This window comes from Ambystoma mexicanum, chromosome 10, assembly GCF_040938575.1.
Source record: "Ambystoma mexicanum isolate Mex_15411 chromosome 10, UKY_AmexF1_1, whole genome shotgun sequence".
Classification (NCBI taxonomy): Eukaryota; Metazoa; Chordata; class Amphibia; order Caudata; family Ambystomatidae; genus Ambystoma; species Ambystoma mexicanum.
In genome coordinates, this window is record NC_090932.1 from 1,229,155,522 (window position 1) to 1,229,177,706 (window position 22,185).

General features: G+C 45.3%; 1 protein-coding gene across 1 annotated transcript in view; it reads left to right on the plus strand.

The window, feature by feature from the left end:
- The first annotated feature begins 2,801 nt into the window (after window positions 1-2,801).
- KSR2 (kinase suppressor of ras 2) overlaps window positions 2,802-22,185 on the plus strand; it is a 2,560,931-nt gene continuing 2,541,547 nt past the window's right edge. Inside the window, exon 1 of the mRNA XM_069619206.1 lies at window positions 2,802-4,580. Coding sequence (XP_069475307.1) covers window positions 4,398-4,580 — 183 coding nt within the window. The 5' untranslated portion in view covers window positions 2,802-4,397. The remainder of the gene's footprint in view (window positions 4,581-22,185) is intronic.

The window sequence follows — 22,185 nt, forward strand, 5'->3', positions numbered from 1 at the left end:
CGATATATGTTCCGTTCCGATCAAAATTTGGTGCACTTGAATTATGAATGTGTTCATTTTAAGGGAATACAGTGAAGAATGAGAGCAGTATATTGGTTTAGATGGGTAGTTTTCATATTTCTCAATTTTTTTCTTTTCTTTTTATATTTGGTATTGAATGGATTTAAATGTGTTTTATTTGTATGAATTAAGTATTATTTGTGAAAAGTCAAATTTTGATTAAGACACAATAAAAAATAAAAGATATTGTGCATATTTATCATTTTAGTATTGCCTGAGCACACAGTTTGTTATTGTGGGTGTTTATAACTTGAGACTTATTTATGTTTAAAAACTGTGTTATCACTAACAGTGTGTGGACATTCCTTTGTGGGGGCTCGGGGACTACACTATACTTAAGAACCAGCCTGCATCACCTCCTGAGAGTTAAGCCTTGATTGCTCGTCCATTGCTACCAATAATAGAGAATCTTGGCTGGGGTGCTCTGTGCTTCTACTCTGCCATATAGAGGGCAGGAGTACAGATAAACCCCCTCCAGTCTTTACAATAGTAGCAGAGTGGGAACAGTAGTTGTGGTGGTAGCAGGAAGAGCGACAGTGGGTGTGAGGCGTGGAGTAGATATTGGTATACAGTTGAATAGGAGTTAGAAGTATAGGAACAGTAACAGGCAGGGAAGTAGAGTGAGAGGAAGGAGGGGGAAATGAAGAATGGAAGCAGAAGGATAGTTGGGAGTAGATAGGTTAATAAGAATAGAAGTGGGAAAGGAACTAAGATCAGAGGGTGGACGTGGAAAGGTGGCGTGACAGATTGGAAGGGACAGTGACGTGGTGGGAGAAAAAAGCTTACAAGGTCAGATTCGTGAAGGGTCAGGAGGGAGAGGTGGTGAAAGGAGTGTACGTGACGCTGGGTGAAAGAATGCACTATTCCCAAAGGCACTATTTCCTATTTTCCCAGCAACTAACCAACAATAGAAGAGGGAGAGGTAGAAGTTTCCCAGGGAGCCAGATAGCCAATGATTTAGGAGAACACCATTAGACATAGTGAGAAGAGAGACAGCTAGGAGTTACCGATTCATAGTCACTAACAGCCTGTTAGGGCCGTCTGGGGCTGGGGGGTAGGTCCCAAGCCTAAGGGAGTGAAGACAGAGAAGAGACAGCCCTAGAGCCAACTATTCCCCAGTCCTTTGGACCCCAAAGGAATCAAGAAACAGGTATTCTGAGTATGTAATTTTCAATAAACACCCTTGGATTTTATTCAAAGAGTCAGAGTGGTTATTTATTGTGGGCCGCCCGTCACAATAGGTTAATCAATGAAATATCACATCAAGAAGGAACATGACATGCACGGATGGGCAAAATCTGAAAAAGTAGAATTATCAAAGATGGAAACTTTGAACCCTCAGCGAGACATAATGGCAATTACTAGGCCTCCGAAGTGCCGCCCTAATGCGCTCTGTCTGGCCAGTTGGCACCAGGTCCCAAAGCCATCAAACGTAACATCATCAGTAAGCCAAGGCTCCTGAATAACAATTAAAATAGATTTCTAATGGGTTATTGTAATTGTAATGGGTTATTTATAATGTGCTTAATACCCAGAGCTTTCTAAGCGCGGTTTCTAAGAGCGGACCAGGGATTGAACCTGTGTTACTAGGCGAGCATGTTGCCCCCGAGCTATTCTTTGCAAAGGATGGTTTTTGTATCCCTTCCATTCCTTAATTATGACATTATCTATATGCTTATGGAAAGGGAAGCTTGTAGAAGGCAGGCAGATCACTACATTGTTTGAATACCTTCTTCTCTTGCAGCACATTGTTTAAATACCTTCTTCTCTGGCAGCGGGGTGGACTCAAGTTTAACGTGGATGTGGTCAAGGGCAGCTCTTAGGTCCTCTCCTATATGTATTTTCCTTTAATGACAGCACCTCCCTTATCCAATGACCATTTCTGGGAGGTATCACCTCCTCCTTGTTTTTGCCCCATCTGGTCTGCGGGGTATGCTACTGGTGTCTCTGTGCCGACCATGTCTTTTTGGAAAGCCACTGTAGGTATGCTTTGGCTTCCTTTAATGATTCTGCCACATTTGTTTTCACCAGCTTGACAGTGTGTTCTTCTATTAGATAGGAGGATGCTCTAGATTGCTGATGACGATTGTTTAAGGTGTTTGAAGTGATGATACCTTGCTCCAGGGATTGTACCCTAAAATATTAGGTACAGGCATTAGGCATGACATCCTTTTATGGCTACAGGGCCCATAATGAAAAATGTGGATTGGAGATAATAAAGAGCGGTTGAAGCGTCCATGGGATGCTGGACGCCTAGTGCCTGAGCTTCCAATAAAGCCTTTAATTCACCTGCTCAGCTTTATTAAAACCATCTTTGTCTTCGTACACATTCACTTAACAATTTTCCTAAGTGAATAATTGCCTAGCTCAAAAATCACAGTCCCTTTGTTTCTTACCGTTAGTCAGTTTTGTATTACTAAAACAATGTCAAGGTATCCTCACGCTCATCCCCCCCGGTTCACTTCCACTGCTAGAGCACCGTATGAATACTTTTCTTCAATGCTCGGCAGGTGACAGGTAGCACACGCGTGAAATGTCACCGTTTGGCCTCCTACGGAGGAGGCACACAGCGAACAATTAGAACACTCCTTCCTCTGCCTTGGGCAAAAGCACTATACCTGCTGTGTGCGCATCACCTGCCTTTATAGCCACCGGATCTTCCGCTCTCGCGAGATCCCGGTGCATCACTCTGTTCTGCGCTGAGGAGCGCTAGTCAACTGTTCGGGCGCGCGCAGTTTCTCGGAAACCCTCTACGCGCTGTTCTCACCCCCGCCCCCAGCAGCCTATCCCCCAATCGGCACTAATTGCCCTATGAAACGCGCGCTCTAACCTGGCGCGCGCACTCCTATAGCGTGAGTCCGGGCTCGCGCCGCTCTTTCCATCCACTGCGGGCGCGCGCGCAGGCCCTGATTGACAGGCAAGATGTCGGTGAGGAGGAGAGAGGCGGCGGGGAGGGATGCGGCAGCTGGGGACGGGCGACGGGCCGCAGCGGCGCGATGATGGGCGCGGGACGGAGCTCTGGGAAAGGCAGACGGGGCGTGTAGATACCTTCGGGTGAGGGTGCCCAGAGATAGGAAAAAGCAGAGAGCGGGCGAGCAGCCCGCAGCATCAGCACCGGCAGCGCCACCTGCACCTCTGTAGGGGAGGGGGACGGGCACCATCAGAGAGAACAGCATCATTTGGGGGCGGTCAGCACCAGAGCGAGGGTGCCGTATCAGTTGGGTGTCCCTCGGCGGGCTTGACTTCAACCGTGCGCCGGGCAATACCTGGGGCAAAGGGTGGAGCACCCGGGAGGGAGAAGAATCACCTGCGCACGGGGTACAACTATCACCCGGGGAATAGCATTAGCTGAGGCGGCCAGCATCGGGTGGAATATCGTTGGGCACAAGAGGCTTCAGCGTAATCTAAAAGGGGACAGCGTCGCTTAGGGACGGGCATCACCTGGACGGGGATAGCATCTTGTGAGAGTAGTGCATCATCTTCTGGGAAAGAAGGAAGGGTAGGCGTACCCCTGAGAGCTCAAAGGGGCTCACATATATCACCTAGGGGAGGAGGGAGGAGGCGACCCTGTCGTTACTTGAAAAGGGTGGTGTTTGGGGGCACACAGGTGGCCGCATCACCTTTGAAAATTGGGAGGGGCAAAGCATCATTTGGAGGTTGGCGGGCACAGGCGAGTGCAGTATAGTCGGAAAAGGACGGGTGGCTCAGCGTCACCAGGGAAAGTACATTATTACCTGGCGTTGCACTGCACAGCACTACTAGGGTGCACTGAAGTTGGGCCAGCCAGGAGGTGGATTAGCATAAGGGAAGGTGGGGGCTTAATCTCCGTGGAAGCACATACAAGGGCGGGTGCAGAGTGAATGTGGGCCTCACATGTAGGGCTCTACGTTTCCTGAGACTACAAAGAACAGAGTAGAACTTCACCTGGGGCACCAACACCTGGTGGGAATAGTAAAGTCTCACAGGTGGCAGCATCTCCTGAAAGGGGTTGCACTGTCGTTTGAAAGGTAGATGGGGGTTGGAGAATAACTTGAAGGTGGGGATCCATCTGTTGGAGGGGATTGCGTCACCCAATTGGGGGGGACATCATCTGAGAGAGGGGGTACTGTCACCTACTCCTGGGTACACAATATAGCCTTCTAGGAAGAAGGGAACAGAACTTCTGTTGAGGGTGTTTCTTGAATACCCCCATAGATCTCTTATAACAGTGCTTGGACTGCGGCCTGCTTTGTGGTGCTTTGCTGAGGGGATTGTTGGAAGCTTTCTATACATAAGTTCCTGAGGTGGAGGAGGTCTGCGCTGACCCCGGAGTGGGGCTGTTTGTCACGGGCCCAGCCATGGACGATGAGCGCTTGCCGCGAAGCGAGGAGCTACCACAACCTCTGAGTTTGCAGAAAGCCTTGCAGCAGTGCGAGCTGGTACAAAACATGATTGACATCAGCATATCCAACTTGGAGGGGCTGCGGACAAAGTGTGCCACATCCAACGACCTGACCCAGAAGGAGATCCGCACCCTGGAGGTAGGTTGGCGCGCCCACCTGTCCTCCAAGACATGGGGGTGCCTATTGCATATGGAACAAGCATGTGTAAGTCACACAGAAACGATGGTTATGCAAGGTTTCCTCTCCAGTACACGGAACTCTCTTCAGATGGTCATTTTAACTCGGTGGGTTGAGTGCCCTCTGCAAAATCTGTGTTAACTTCCTCTCATAGTTACAAACTCTAGCGAGGCCAACTCAAGCGTTCATTATTTTATAGTCACACAAGGAATAACACTAACTCGTTTCATAACAATACTGACTTCTATCTAAAGAGAAAGTAGGATTCGGATTGTGGGTTGTGCACCTTGCTCACGTTTAGTGCATGCATCCAGGACTTTGGCTGGGAGCAGGGATTAGCAAATCACGTTGGGGTTATTGTAGGGGTCAACTCTTCCATGGCTATTCCGATGGGGTTATTTTTGCATTGCATTTCACAATTTCTTCACAATGGTTCTTCGTGGTCTCAAGGTGGAAGGACCTTGTTTTACATTTACTATAATGGGGGCAGGGGTCTCCATTTGAATCCGAAGAGCCATTATGAATGTCCCCTAAATTGGTACGTGTTTTCCGAGTGGGTGGTGGATATCTTCGTGGATTAATTTAAAGATTGCAGAGCTCTGTGTGTTAGCTTTGGATGTCCCCCTTTCGGCCTCAGTAAAGAAATACCCCTGAGATGTCTAATACAGTTGTTAATGGTAACACATACCTTCAGCGCCTAGTGACCAGTACTCCCTCTGTGTAGTTATTGCATTGCAATTATTATCACCACTACTGTGGATTTGGGTTGGCTAAATTGGCTATTTATTTGCCTTTATTTCCTCTCGTCATTTATTATGTTGGCTCACTGTGCAGAATACATGCATTTGACTTTGCCTTGCTCTTTCTTGTGGGTGGGGGTTCTCTAGCGTTACGTGCTGCAGTAATGAGTGCATTTCATTGTAAATGACGTCCTTTACTTCATCATTGTTTTCCCCGAACTCCTTGGCCCATAGCACACTTTTACCCCTGCATATTTTTTTGTGCTACGTTTATTTTTGCATCTTTTTTTGTATTTAGAAAGGCTCCCTTTACTCGTGGCCTTTTTCTCTTAACATCTTTGCTTGCGGCCTTGTCTTCCTCTTGTTTGCTTGTGGGGCATGTATTCAAGCACCCTGTGCGTGTGGCGTTCCCCTCCTTTGACCCACTCCGTCTGCCTTATTTTCCCACTGCACTTTGTGTTATAATTTTTCCATGTTTATTTCCTTTTGCACTTTCATTTTCTGCGTGTTGTCCTGGTGCTTCTTTGCGTGGAATGCCATTTCCCCACTGCCCCGTTCGCCTGTGGCTGTTTTCCCCTACACTCCCCTTCGACCGCTCGACAGTGGTTTGATAACCCAGTGCCCCATTTCTCCGTGTCTCATTTTATCTTGCCTTCATGTCTTTACGGCACCCCGGCCTATGGCCCATTTTCAGCGTCCCTCACACATGGTTCGTTTCCCAGTTCCTTCGCTCGTGGTATATTTCCCCGTGCCCCAATGCCATCGTGTATTTTGCAGGGTGTAATGTTTTTTTTCTTCTTCTTCTTAATTATCGGAAGCGTGACGTTGCCCTCGACCTTTGCACCTCTCCCTGGCCCTGAACTGTGCCTCATTCGCCAGTGCTTTCTCTCTCTGCTGCTTTCTATTGGTCGGCGGCTGCGGTTTTGTTTATATTCTGTCGTGTGGCGTGGCTCTGCGAAGTGAAGCAGCTGCAGTGGCTGGATTGAGACTGCGCATTCTGCAGGTGGTCGGAAGGTGCTCGTGCTCCAGGACTCTGCGCACCGCCCCCATCGCTCGGCGCTGACAGGACACGCAGGCATGGTGTGGTGGGCCTGGGGTCGACAGCACGGACACCCGCGGTCTTCTCCAGGACCCTCGTCTCGTTTAGGAGGATCCCTTATCGCAGAGGGAGAGAACGAGGAGGGCGATTGCATTGCAGAAAACCCAGCTCTACGTCAGTAGCCGAAATTGTAAACCAGCTTTTCAGGAACGGACTTGAAAGGCGAGATAGCAGTCTGCTGGTGCAAATCACCGAGTGAAATTGTTACGTTTCCGATGGGAAGTGTGTTTCTGGGCATAGTTTTCTGGGGGACTTGGGCATGGTGGTAAACGGCAAACTGTGGTATTTTTAAATACCTCTTGGGTTTGCATGGGCTAGTTAACTGTCATTTGCCATTGACAGCTGCCTTACAAAGCCTGTGACCAGTCACACGCTTTGAAAATTAACTGGGATTTGGGGGCAACCAGCGGTTATAACTCTTTCCCCATGCTTACAAACTATAGGATATACACAACTTTTACACGCTCCAAGAACCGTCTGCCCATATCCTGTTCCACTAAGCAGACCGTGGCATGACTGTGCGATTTAAACATTGAACTCACAGGCATTAAACTTGAGAACCATTTTAGACTGCCCCAGTGGAAAATAAAACATTAAAAACAGCATTACCTTGCAAAATCCTGGGCTCAGTGCCCTCCAAAGGAGTTTTGCATGAGGGCTATTTTATGTCAGTTGTAATATCTGAAGTTAATACACTTGTGTACGAGCGATATATAAATAAAATATCATTTCATTTCACTGGGGCTTCCAGCCACACCCTACCTGTTTTTCTTTTTAGTACAAGCTTTCTGTTAAGGCAGTGGGGAGTATGGCAACCCCGATTTTCCACCTCTTACATGGGTAGCACCATAACGCAGCTTCGAATGACCGGTATTACGCCTGCGCAACTGGCACATGCATGGATGGGTCTAACCTCGTGAAGTTTGAAGGCTGCTGACCAAGAGATAGACACGTGTGGATGGTCAGTATGAGGACTTTATTTAATGTGGCGTTGACATATTTGGTCAATTATAGAAGTTGCTATGAGGGGTGGTCTGTTTTGCATTTTCAAAAACACTGCACAATGTCTAAAATGTTTCTGAAATAGTTTAAATCGGCCATGCACGAGCAGTTATCTCTAAGCAAGACCCCACACACACTTTTGATATGTGAAGTTTGTGTGGGCGTTTGTCAGGCGTGTTTGTAGATAGTTTATTGAGAGAATACTTAAAAAAAAATCATTGTACCCCATGAATTGAATGCCCCTCTGGACAGTAAAATAGTATTCTTGGGGTTGGCAAATATGGATTTTAATTTCTTTCTGCAGTGCATATGGTTTAATTCGATTTATATTTCGGCAGAGTACTGAGTACCATCCACAGTCCAGATATGTTGTCGTATGTCCTCCAGTGGTGTTTTCAGCTCCCTTCACTTTGTATTTGGGTACTTTCAGTTTCACTTTTCCAAACCTATTGAGTGGGCATATATTTTACTCCTGAATTAAATGGGAAATCATGGTAAACTGTGCCGACTCCTAGCTTTAGGAGGGATTACAGGCCCTTGCATGCGATCTGTCTCTATGCACATTTCACACATGTCATCAGGCTTGGAGTGGCCTTTAGGGCAATAGGACAATGCCCAAAGGCCATCATTCTAGTATGTGCTCGTTTTTCTGGACAGAATAAACCACTTTTTTGACCAGAGTGGGCCAGTTTCAAAAGCAAATGCACTAGTTTTAATCAATGGTACTAAGAAACTGTTTTTAAACGCATTTGTAACATATTTTACCAAACCTACTCCCTTGGATCATGCTCAGCCTGTTCTGGATGGCAATGAATTATAATGCGTGATTGTGGGCTACTTTTTCATTGGTGCCTGGATCGTGCCTGGACCCTACCCATCATGAGGCAATTTAAGAAGTGTGTGGAGTAGATTTTGGTGGCAGAGCAGAAGTATCCTGTTGAGGTATTTGTAAATATTTAATTCCGTACACAATTCACTGAATCGGAGGGCCTTGAAAGTCACCTGGGTGTGTTTGAGGTAGGATTGGATGACTCCATTAAACAAAAAAAAATGTGCAGCCACTTGATGACTGCAGTATACAGAAGATATTTAATGTACATTTATTGTTTTGTTTATGCATTACAAGATGCCCTGGAGTTTGGTTAGTCAAGTGCAGTATTTATGGTTGTAGTACCAATTTCCTTTTGAGGATGGTGAAAAGGACGTTGGAGACCCAGAGGGTGGTCTTTATACCTCATGGAGGTTTGGGGAGCCTCAATGGTGGATATCCTTAATCTCCTAGTTTGCTGAGACTACCCAACACTCAATCTAAAGTCATTGAAGATCTTTGACAACCCCTTCATCATTTAGTAGCAAGAGTCAACTGTCCTTTTGTACTCTATCAAACGTATTTGGGTGAGTTCAAATTACGACACATTAATTATAACCAATCTAAATGACAGTACGGGGTCTTAGTACGTTCATTTAAAATGTAACCTTTTTTACTAAAAATAGGCCTATAATTATGCTCTTCCTTAACCAAGCTCTGTGTGTAAACTTTGCAATAAAGTAGATGGCATTCATGTTGTTTGTACTTTTATAGAATGTTACAGCTGTTTCGGTGTATCTTACACCCATTAGCCTAAACAAAGGCACAAGGTAATGTTTCCTGAGGTCCAAGTACCCACTCTGTATTAAGTTCTATCGAAAGATCTTCACACATTTCGATGAAAACTTTCAAATTGTCTTAAACCCATGGCAGTGGTGGCTAACGGTACTGTGTCATCTGCATACAAGAGTCCTGGGAATATGCATGTACCAAGCTTCGGGAAATCTAGGCCACGAGCGAACAATTCTTCAGTTATTACGTTTATGTACTGGCTGAATAAGAGGGGGGCTAGCACACATTCCTCCCTCACCCTACTCTCTACTGTAAATGTGTCAGTTTTTCCCCTCCCACAGACTTGTTTTTGTGAACCAGTGAAGTCTACAAGTGACAAGAGTGGGGAAGTGTCCCAAGGAAGTGTATTCTTTTGCAAAACTGGAAGACTTGAACTCTTGGGGAACGGAACCCTAGTCTTTGTGAACTGTTTTGAACTTGGGTAAGGGGAGCTGAGCATAAACCAACAGCTGGAAAGGCTGTACACTTTCTTTTGAAGTTTTGTACACTATTCATTTTGAAGCTGATATATTTACACATTGTATACAGTTAGTTGTGAGGGCAAGTAGAGAGTTTTGGACACAGTTACCTGATTTGGGCAACCTGACACAGACTAACTATCCTTTTCTTTAGGTAGGGAAAATCCCCCTTTAGCAGAGGGCGAGTTAGGCCTTACTCCATCCCGATTTTTAAGTTAAATACAACTTTTGAGTACACATTTGAATCTGTTGTCTGTCTTGCTTCATGATGCCTTCACAACACATACCACCCTTTCATCTCACACAAGCCAGGTTGCAACATACCTCCCTTCCTTTACCACAGAGAAGGGAGTCCAAACCACTCCCCAAAATCACACACACACATTCAAACCATCTATGCAGGATAAACAAGAGAGCAACAAGAGATGGTAGAGACAAGACATCACTGACAGTCCACACTCAACCACAGTAGCATGCAAAACAAGAAAGCTCAATTCGAATCAGATTGAGGTTTGTTGGTGGCAGAAGTGTGCCCTGGAATTAAGTTCTTTGGTCTGCTAATATAGGTACCTGGCCCCTATCATCTGTTTTGGTAAAAAATCTGAGATTAAATCTAGAAAATTATTTGTATAATGCATCTCGTGTAAACCAGGTGGTAACAAGCTGGTTCTTTGGAAAATACTCCCGTTCCCACATCCTGCAGCTGACAGGACAGCAGTGGTTTTGGCAATAATTTCTTACAGATTAGGTTATGGTAATCCCCCCTCTTCATTGGTTTGCCTATGTTGATTAATGGGCTTCAGATTGTTCAAAATACTGCAGCGTGACTAGTGCAAGAGCTGTCAGAGTTCGTGGAGAATGGTAATGATGTGCCCCCATAAACGTAGTTGTGGGTAAAGCGATATAAATGGGTTACCTGGGATCCCGACCTGAGCTCTTGACCAAATGGGATAAGGCCAACCTGGTATTTATATGTACATTTCTAAAGCACGCGAAGCCCAACGGCATCTAGGCGCTTAGACTTAAGATGGTTACACGTTTTTTGGAGCTTCACGAAAATACATTTACTCAATAGAAACACATATACGTTACACAGGTATAAACAGACAGGGAAATGGGTTGCAAATACGGAATGGCAGGAATGCTGGTCGGATTCCACATTCCAGGAAAATTAACGTGATTGCAAAAATGAATACTTGACTCCAGAAATAAGAATGGAAGTCGGAACACGTTTTAGTGGCAGGTCTTCACAAGGATAATAGCAGAACAGAGTGGGCAGATTTGCATTTACATACACAGCAGGGGTGTGAGAGCAGTACAACGGGTTTCCCATGTATTATACAGTGCAAGGACTTTTTACAAAACAAAATGAACACTCAAGGCTTTTCCATTATAGCAGCTGTACTGCATAAGATGTTCAACGGTTTTCCTTTCTGTAATTATGAAGATGTTGTACATGTCTGACAAATGTCTTATGAACTAAAATGTATTTTTACACACAGTTTATCACCTGTTTTTAAAACCACAGTGTGTTTGGGGCTGCTGTCCTGCATGTGGCAGCTAAGTTATCTTTTCTGTGCTCTGAAGCTTAACTAGCTGCTTCCCAGGGATTTGACAAATACAACACAATCAATGTTCTAGGACTAACCTGTATTGACAAACAAACCTAGGGTGCCTTTCAACTTGAGCTTCCTTTTGTAAATTTAAATCAGGTTTTGCATCAAAATGACACTTTATGCACAACTTACATGATTACTGCACTAGCTTCCCACCTTTCAAAACTTCTGGGGCCAAGACAAACCACAATCCTTTCTCGGAGCAGTGAACTTTGTTTCTAACAACTGATTTACAGCACAACTCAGCAGTAAACCTCTTTACAGCATGTTAACACTTGAGAAGGTCACAAAAGGCTTAAATACCGACAGAACTATCCCAAACATCAGGAGGGCGGTCTGAAACACCCCAACCGTGTTCAGAACATTAGAAATGGGGGCATACATTAATTCAGTGGCTCAAGGGAGGCACCCCTTAGATGTGCTGCACTTAAACTAAATCTTAGAAATACATCCCTTAATGGAAATGTGAACATAGCACCACCTTTAGCGGCTGAGGTTACTGCACCAGGGTTGAGCAAAGCTCATAACTCAAACTATAGGTATGTGCACATGGAAGAAAGGGAGAGGTGTACGGGGTACACCAGACAAGGCCACTGACAGAGCAGGGACTTCCCAGAAACTGGGAAATACAAGTATATTCCGTTGGTAGCAGCTCTTACTTGTATCTGGGCTGCTCATAAGAATTCCAGGGACCATCACACCTGCTGTGGCCCCAGCAGTGGAAGGGTGAATAACAGCAAGGCAGCACACATGGGGTCTCAGAGCCTGTCAGGGGAATGGACCTCCAGCAGCATTAAGGGCAAGCCTGGCGGCAGAAGGGGGCATGCCTCGGGCAGGTCTGACAGCAGAAACAGGCTGGCAGGCTCTCTCCAAAATGTCTCAGGTGAAAAAGCCACACTGAATGCCATGTGCTTGAGTTAAAATAACCAAAGGGATGGTCCAAGTGGACGTGCTGGCGGGGGCCACCGGGACAGTACCACTTACTAAAAAGGGGTAGAAACATCAGGTCTCCACATAACGGACTAACGTGCGCTACAACAACACTCCTAATACTAAAATGATGCAATAAAAGGAGGAACTACTGAACCACATGACATTTTCTGAGTTGATAAAATACATAAATAAATGCAGGTTCCAGAAAGTGTCTGACATCCTTCAGCTAGTCACAGGTGGGATTTATCTTCCTGAGTAGGGAAGGTGGCCTGGAACCTTCCTTCATTATAGGGATAGGGAGAGTATAAAAAAACAATGTAATATTTTACGACTGTCACAAACTGAACTCTCTGTTAAACAGGATCTAGGGGATGGGCTGGCACACTCGACATTTCCAGCCCGTTGAAGTTGTTAGGCAGAATCACATGCAGTACCCTTTGGGAACACTACACATAATTAAGACTACAAGTCTAAGTACAATTTAACCTTTGGTACAAGCCTGTACTACACAGTAATGTGGTAGCAGTGGCTGAGCAGCCAGACTTATCTCAAGAGCAAAGTGAGTAGTACAAGAGGTTACATAAAATACTAGCAATCAGTGGTTCAAACAAACAATTACTCAAGGTTTCTTGGTAAAAGAATATACATTTATTTACACAGTCAGTTAGAAAACATTCCACTAGCAAGAGCAGCTCAATATCACAATCTAATATACTACAATACACAACCAATCAGCTTCTGAACAAGTTCAGCACCCCCTGAAGTGGGAGCAAAATGGCACTTCAGTTACTTTAAAAAGTGGTAAAAAGACACGGTTAGAAGAATCAAAGCACAAATACTTTCAGAGGTAAGGCAAATAGTTTCAGTTCACTACAACCAGCAATTCAATTCAACAGGCCTGGGCCAAAGTCAATGGTTCAGAGTCTTGGATAGGATAGCACAGTTCTGGTAGTAAATGCTTAAGTCTTAGCCACGGTTTTTAGAAGTAGTTGGTCAGACGAAAAGTTATGTCGGTTTAGGGAAGGACAAGCCTTCAAAGTTGGGAAAGTTTCACAAACTTTCACCACGGCAGAAAGGATTGCCTGACCGCGTTTGCACAGTACCTTTTTAAAGTGAAGAAGAGCTGTAGCTGAGGCAGTTGTTCCTGGCAGTTCCTGCAGATCTTGCTGTTCCTGTGCTTCAGTTGTGGGGAAAAGGAGGACGTCGGGAAGTTCTATTTATCGACTCCTCCAACCAAGCATGATTACTTCTTAGGCGAGCCTCCAAATTTCGATGCTGCCCCTCGATCTCTCTGTTCAACGGGGGATCCTCAATGCCTCTTTATAGATTTTCTGTGTGGACTTTTCCCCCTAAAGATCTTTGCCCTCCTTCAGGGCTTGAGCATTGAATGAGCAGAGATGGGCTCTTTTCAAGGTGAGGCTGGTCATCCTTCAGTTCCTCTAAGCATTGATGAATTGTAGAAAGGCTTTTCCGTCTTTGTGAATACATTATTTCGGTAAGGGTACTAAGGTCTTTAGACAGCTGCGCAGCCAAAGCAGAGTTGCAAAGGTTTTCCTGGCTCATTAGGGGTGTTTCATTAGTTTCATTGATTTCAGGTGTTTTGTCCAGGTCTGTAGGCACAGTATTCCCTACAAGCGTACATGCATTTCCCGAAGGTTTTGCATGGACTAGGGATATCACAGCCCTAGCCTCTTCTTTAGCCAAGAGGCTAAGGCTCTCCATCCTTCCAATTGGGCTTTGGGTTTGGAGCAAGGGAGCCGCACAGTCACTATTCACATAGTCGATAAGACGACCTCTGCTGTCTGTAGATGTCTGATTGCCAGGATTATAGGAGCCATCCGGCACTTCAAACACCTCCTCATGCCACGAATTGGAGGATGGCTCCACCAACATCTCCTCATACCTAACGTTCTGAGACGTTTGCTCCACATGTAAAGTACTGGGCTCAGACCAGTTGCCTCCATTCCGCAGATCATCCAGCGGGGCTCCTCCCCTCTGCTCCTAGCGCTTTTGCCCAGGATCACCTCCTGTTTTCCCCCGGGGCCTTCTTTAGATTGCAAAATCTTTGTTGATTGCAGCGTCGGGGTCTGACTAGCTGCCAGAGAAAACAAAAGAGAGGGCAAGGCAGTGGGCGGCGCCATTGCCGGTTGTAGTGATTTCAGGGCGAGGTTCGTAGAGTTATAACAGGCTTCAATGTTATAAATAGCAGCAGATGGTAAGGTGAATCTTCTTACTTGTTGTCTAGTTTGTGCGCCCACTAGATTTGAGCTGTCAGCCGCCGCACTCTCCATACTGAGGCGGAGGTCCGAAATTGGCAGTTTGAATGAAGGTTTCCCTTTCACTTGCCAGCGGTGGAAAGTTATGCCACAGACCAGTGCATTCCGGTTCTGTTGGGGGGCCGGTTCAGTCACCCCTCAGGTGAGAAACGGGTACATCCTCGCCACCTTACCCCCCAAACACCAAAGCACTCAGCCTCACTCCGCTGAGGCTCAGCCAAACTCTGTGATTGTATGCTCTGCCTCCCAATGACCTGCAATAATGGTGAACAGACTACTGTCTGTCTTCACAGAGTACAGCCGTAAAAGAAGTTGTAATGTCTCTCACAAAGCACTGTGGTTACTTGTGTCTGCCTTTACTGTTGCCACCATGAGTTCCTTACAGACCCCACCAGGAGATATTCCCCCTTTGGGGATAAGGACTCCCGTTCCCAGAGGAACTCCCTAGAGGACCTTTCAAAATTCCTTTTAACCTAAGGACAATATCTGTAAAGAGAAGGACAATTGGTCTCATTACAAGTCAGGCGGTCTGGAAACAACAGTGGCGGTAAATCCACCGCAACTGTTGTTTCCGGACAGGCTGATTCCGAGTCCTGCAGGCGGGAGGTGTCACTCCCGCCAGGTCTGACCTGGCTGGAGTAACACCACCCACCTGCAGGCGGACATGGAAACACCAGCTCTATCATAGACGGAACCAGTGTTTCCATGGGAATGGGGATTTACAGAATTCCGCCTCCAGAATTACCGGGTAACCAGGGTTGTAATGCCCTGGTGATTCCGGCAATCCCGGAGGTGGAATGGTATTACGGGTCCGGCGGCAGCCTGCCGGTTTTTCCGTCACGGCTACCGCCAGACTCGTAATGAGGCCCAATGTGTTATTGCCAATATGAAATAGCAAACCTCCTTCTAAGCTCCCATTCCACTGGGACGAAGAAGAGGATGTATGGAGAAGAGAACCTACAAGAGAAAGGACCAAAGACGAATGCTGGGAAAGCCCCATCAGTCCAAGTCAGTCCAAGAACGGCAGGAGCCTTGGGAAGTGAAGGTAGAGCCAGTGAGTTTCAAAAGGGCACATATACTGACTTTAGAGAGAAGCCTAGGTCAAGACGTGCAGCGTCCTGCAGGTCTGAGAGACAGAGAGGTGACTGACGTACTACAGTCAGTAGCAAGGAAGCTAGGTGATGTGAAGTTAGAAGTGTGGTGTCCCAAAGCCAAGAAAGAGAAGCAACCCGAAACTGGTGGCTTGACCATAAGAGGTTTGTGATGGACCAAGGGTTTTCGCAACAACACCGAAACCATTCTGCCACGACAGACTTGGGACAATCTGGTACACAAGCTACTGGATAGCCATCCAAGACAAACTTAGGGATGAGAAGCTGCCAACATGACACGAGGTCCAGATTAGCAGAGGAAGCCGATCCTCAATGAAGGGGAAACCATGATGACGTTAACCCTAAGAACGGAAGGTAATGGGGGCAACTGGAGACCCGGGGGAATGAATGAGAACCATTATTGGAACACTCATGCTCGTCATAGTCAAGAGAAAGAAAAGCTAATGCTTGCAAATGAGAATCATTATTGTAATGCCCATACTCGTTACAGTCGAGAGAGAAACAGGAATGAATGAGAATCACTATTGGAATGTTCATACTTGTCACAGTCAAGAAAATATAACAGGAGTGAATGGGAATCATTTTTGGAGTGCTCATGCTCTTCTCAGTCCAGCGGGAAATATTGTGAAGTCAGTACAAAGAGGTGAATAAGAAATATTCTGGGAGTGACCGAATTTGTAGCATCTCATACCAAGAAGGCCTAAGTCAAATAGGTCAAATTATAAAAGGGAAATCTGTGAACAAGCTGGACATTGTAGATATATATCCAGACACAGAACAAAGGGAAATCGAAGACTATGAACTATCCAGGAAAATAAGAAAAAAGTGCAGAGGGAAAAGAGACTTGTTGGATAAGTTCACCAGAAGAAAAGACAAGGTTGTATAGAGGAATGAAAAAACAAAAGTACAAGACAATAATGAAGGAACTGTATGAACTGATAAAAGTGGTCACTACAGACTATCTAAAGATCATCTTTTGAAAAGTGGTTGAGAGTTAAGCCAACAAACCTCAGGAGAAGAGACATTGTCCTGATTTTGAGTTGTTATAGGTTGGAGTTGCACGGTAGACCGGTTCATTTATAAACATTCACTGACGACCAACAAGCACCTTAGCTAGTTTCGTTGGGTAGGGACGCCTTATAGAATATGGAAAGATAGGCTTTATTCATATTCTTTAATACAAATATCAGTGAAATGTCTGACCAAAGTCAGTGTTCTGACCTACCACAGTAGGCTGATCTGGCCCTCCTGATGCTCCGAGACTCACTCCAGGGGCCCTAGGACAGGATGAGTCAGTTCAGGATCTGCTCTCCAAGCTTAGGAAGGTTAGATGCAGAGTGGCAGGTCCTGGTCCTCAGACCTGTACTGCTCCTTCACCTCAGTGGATGAGGGCTTTGGAAAAGTCCACTCACTAATGTTTCCTTAACTGTTTGTCCTAAAGAGAATCAAAGGAGTGGGAGACCCTCTCTTATCGACAAAAGCCAATAAGTGATTGAACTAGAGCAAGCCTCACTTAAGGGGTCCAATCCCTGTCCTAGAGACAAGTTGTCTTTGCCTTTAACCTCACACCGAAAGGACGTGTAGGAGATGGGAAGGAAAGAGGTATAGAGAAACAAGATGGTGGCTCTTCTGCAACTATGCTTAGCTCCCTCTGTCTACACTAACTCCGCCCCTTCCCTTCTCTATTGGATCAAAAGCCCATTTGGTATGAAATACCCTGGTGTGAGGCTAGTCCTTTTGTGTAGGGCATGCCCTTTGATTCCTGTTTCCTAGGACAGTGCCTGCTGGGGGCTGTCTTGCTGGAGAGAGGTGTTACCTGACCTTACAAAGGATCAAAGGAATGGCAGCTCTCACAGGCTCCTGTCCTGTTGGGTGTAGAAAGATAGCCAGTCTAGGGCGAATACACATGGCTTGTTCATGGCTGGGCTCACAAGGTTGACATTATACCAATTTGGTGTTGCTTTCATAATTATGAGAGATATTAGCGACCAGACCTTAACTCTGGTATGGCTCATATTCCAAGTTAACAAATGCCACTAGGATAGTAACTCTCCTAGTAATGTGATTTGGGAAACAGGGGTGCATATATTAAATGCAGCCCCTGCTCTTAAGTGATTTGGCTGTCATTGCAGCTGTCACAGGGCACATGTGACACTTAAACCTGCCAGAGAGCAGACATTGCAGATCAGGATACTGATTCAGCAGGGCACAGATTTACATTATGCTTTTGGCATGGAGTTTGTTGAAAGGAGGGTCTGGTCAGCAGACCACCTTTTCTGAGCCGGAAGTAACCACATAATTTTCTTCTTGATAAAAAAAAAAAGCCTGGGCTTCTACACACTTGCCAGATGGCAATCCTCTCTGATTACAGCATCATCTGCAAGAAGTGCCTGCACCACCACTCTCTCCTCATTGTTCTCTGCAGTAATGCTCTTATGTCATAAATCATTGTGTTGTGAAACAAATCTCAATTGAACCAGGATATGGGTGCTGCATCACAAATGTAATCACTCAAGCACAGATCATATCCACTGAGATCCCATAAGTTTGATCAGAAATGATGATATATCAAAAGCCCATTAAACTGTGTAAGCTTCCTGATCAATGCAGGAAGGTATATGATATGATAGGTTATTATTTTTGTTAAATTTTTTTTTTAAAATGTGTACAATCAACTTGTGATTTTTACAAGGACGAATTGAACATTAAGGTTACTTATTGATGATGAAGGTTCTATATCTGGCGTCCTGCCATGTTTTGATTTCTCTGCAAAATTATTTTGTCTGGGGCAATTGTCAGAAGTTTTGCCGTTGTGTTGGTCCATTTGGGATTCTCCCCAGACAGTAGTCTGTTCCACCAGACGTCCTCGTCCAGAACCGACAAGGTCATCCCAAGAGGCGAAAGATATGCAACTCTTTCCTGATTTAGGGCTTTACAGTGCAATAATAAATGCCTCAGGTTTTCAGGTTCTTCTGGGGTCGCACATAATCTGCATTCTTTAGACGCGGATTGCAGTCTGATGCCCAGGATTTCCCGCGTGGGCAGTAAGTTCAGGCGTGCTCTCAAAAAGATCTTTGAGGCTTTTATCTGGAAATTTGGTACAATATAACAATGGAACTTTCAGTTTTTTGAAGACTGGTGGCAAATGTGTGGTCAGTTTGTTTGCCTGGGCTTTATCGATTGTACTGATCCAATCCATGAGTTCCATTTTGTTTTTTATTCTCTGAGGGTTCACTGCCAGATCTTCTTCAGTGCAGGCTATTTCTTCTAGTTTTGCTTTTTGCTTCAGGCACCAATTTTTTAAGATGTTAATGTGGCCAGTTGTCAGTTCTGCGGCAATCAATTTATATATCGGGAGTGTGTCTGAGAGAAGGATTCTTCTGAAAATGTGCATTGAATTGTGCTCGACTGTTGATAGTAAAGACAGTAGCCCTAGATCACGCCTAATATTTACAATTGCAGCTGAATTTGGGAGACCCAAGACTGATCGCCACAATAGTCCTTCCAATTTTGTCCAGATTGAGTTTGGCATAGTCAGGGTCGCACCCATTCTGTAGGTTAAGGCTGGGACAACTTTGCCTTTGTAAAATTGAATTACAGGAACCAGCGAGAATTTCCCATATTGCTTATCAATGGCTCCCATCTGTGCCGCTAGATTCCTGGCTTTGGCCCACAAGACGGCTTGCATGGTTGATTCCTGTGCTGAGCTATCAATCGTTATGCCCAGGTATTTGTAGTGAGTAACTTCTTCTATCTTGGTGTTTTCCAGGAACCAGCCCCTGTTGCGTCTATTGTATGGGTGTTTTTTTGCCAAAATCATGACTTTTGTTTTGAGTTTGTTAATTTCCAAGTTGTTTGCACTTATATACTGCACCAGATTTGTCAATTGACGTTGTAAACCAATCTCCGTCTGATCTAATAAAATTATGTCATCAGCATACAATAGGCAAGACATATTGGTGTTTCCTATTTTTGGCGGAAATGCTCTTACTGAGGATTCTGTGTCCTTAAAGTCGCCTAGGAAGCTGATAAAGTGAGCCAGGGCTAAAGGACAACCCTGTTTGACCCCACGCTCTGCTGGAATCTCCAATGACAGTAATCCTTGGTTGTTGAGTCTCACTCGAAGTTTGGTAGCCGTGTGGAGTGTCATAATAGGATCCAGTATTTCATTTGGGCACTTCCATTTGTGTAGTTTGGACCAGAGCAGACTCCTGTCCACTCTATCAAAGGCCTGTGAAAGATCTATGAAGGCCAAAAACAACGGCGGGGTTATTTATAACGCGGTTAATACCCAGAGGTTTCTAAACGCGGTCCCAGGGATTGACCCCGTGTTGCTCCGTGTCGTCTTGCTTCCAAGGCGAGCACGTTGCCGCTGAGCTATCCTCCTGAGACCTTATATCCTTCTTGCTTTTCCAATCACAGGAGATCCATTGTTGCAGTGCTGTTGCTCATTCACTATGGTAAAATCTTATTCGTGGTCCAGGTACTTTGCAGGCAAATGCTTATGTTATGAATGTTTTGACTCGTGCCTGCAGTGTGTGGATCTGCCAGTTACTCAGTTTGCAACTTGACACACTGCAATGTTCTTGGGGGTCACCAAAGCACATCCCAGTTACTCCACAGGTAGCTACAGTGTTTTCCAACAGCACAAAGAGGCACAATGTGGTAGCTACAGTGTTTCCCAACAGAACACACGGGCACAGTGTGTTACTAATGCATTGGGCTGCCATCAGGAATTATAATGTTTATTGCATGTTAGTTTATTTATATATGTATAATAGTCAGACTTGCATTGCAGGAGGAAAAAGGCAGGCACAATGATACAAAAATGAAAACACAAAAATAGTTCTGGATTGCAGGCGTCGGAGTGCCTAGGATGCCTGAGGACGACACTTAGTCTCCAAGTTTTCTACTATAGTTCTTTGTGAATGGCCAACTGCACCAAGCATCGGTTCTAGGACGTTTGAGGTAATTTTAAGGTGCCAAGCTGCCTCACGGGTATATTTCAGCATCAAGCATGTATCAACAAAAGGGCACCTTCAAGGTTTGCTAGAGTTTGGTTACTATACTGGTGGTGATATTTTCAAGGTGCACAACTTGACATACAGCTAGATGAAGTTGGCAAGCATCTTGAAGTTGCTTGATCACAGCTGAACACCTTTGAACCAGTTAGCTTAACTGGTTCTCTTGGGCAGCACGACTGGCATAGCTCAAAGCTTTGAAGGGAATAAAGTACATTTACCAAACGTGCATCACGTGGTTCGACATGGTTTGAAACCTGCTCAAAATCCTTTTCTTGGTTTGCTGAGAAACAGCAAGTGCCAGATATAATGCCTCCTGGACTTTCAGGTGCTGGGGTCCCCTCAGGAAATCCACATATATACTGATGCACCTTCAGGCATACAGACTCCCTCTGGGAATGTAAGAGTCAGTTTACGTTGGTCTTCAGTTGCTGGCAGAACTCTTCCAGCAGATATCCTCTGTGACCCGGGGACTTTGGGAGAAGGATATCTCTACTTCTTTGGATTAAGTATTTTTGCATTCATGGATGTAGACCTTGAGTGGCAACAGCTCTAGCAAATAACGAACATAATTGGTGGCTTCTTTACAGATTAATCCTAGCAGGAGATTGCTGGTTTATAATCCCCCTGTTAAGATCCAATGGGGACCTCATTAGAAGAGTGTGGATCCTATTTTGCAGTGCTTTTCCAGAGTGCATTACTCACAGGGGAGTTGTTGAGGGACAGAGAAGCATGTAGGGAGAATCCAGAATGGTGCAATGGTTATTTCATGTGCCAGAGTTGCCATGCTGCCATACATCTACCCTGTCAACAATGCTCTGTCTGCAATTATTTTTCTTTACCCATCGCGTCCCCAGCCAGTGGCTGAGGCAGGAGGACAGGGGGGTTTGGGGTCAGGAGGACGGCAACCCCCCATGGGTCCCCTGTGGTGTCCAGTGTGCCTCCCTCTGGCGCCCTATTATCTGCCCCCACCATCAAAAGCTGCCTCTGCTACAGCCCCCAGCTGATCAGGGTCCAAGGGTTTGTTATGGGTTCAGTCCAATCTAAACCAGTCCTGCTCACATGCTCGAGATATGTGAAACTGTCACATTAGGATTCCAAAGAGTTTCCTGGGACGGGCTGAAAGCATCTGGTATTTCTGAAGGCCAACTTTCACCGCTAATGTTCTTTTCTTTGTGAGAACCATTGTGTTTGTAGCAAGTTTACTACCTTTTTTTTATTTTATGAAAGGAGTATGGCCCCAACTTCTATTTCTAACCCTAACACAACATTCTCATTTGGCAGAATGTTGCATTATGTTTAGTTATACCCCAATGTCCAATTTATGAGATGCTGGCTCCGTAGCACCTTGTATGATGGAACATTGTAAATTCCAACAGGTTTTACCACAGAGCCGTATCAAATTAAATACTGTTCCATTGTAGAGGGTTTTGGCATTAGCTGACTTTCCTTAGTAATCTCATGGCCCTTTGATAGTACTGATTGAGTTGGAGATGCTAGTAGACATCTTTATGGCATTACACAATCTTTCTAGTGCCCTACTGGGAAATAAAACAAACCAGCACTGGACAAAAGAACTTTATGTGAGACCACAATAGGAAGACCAACCTTAACAGGAAATCTCAAGAAAAAAACAGAAATGTGTAGCA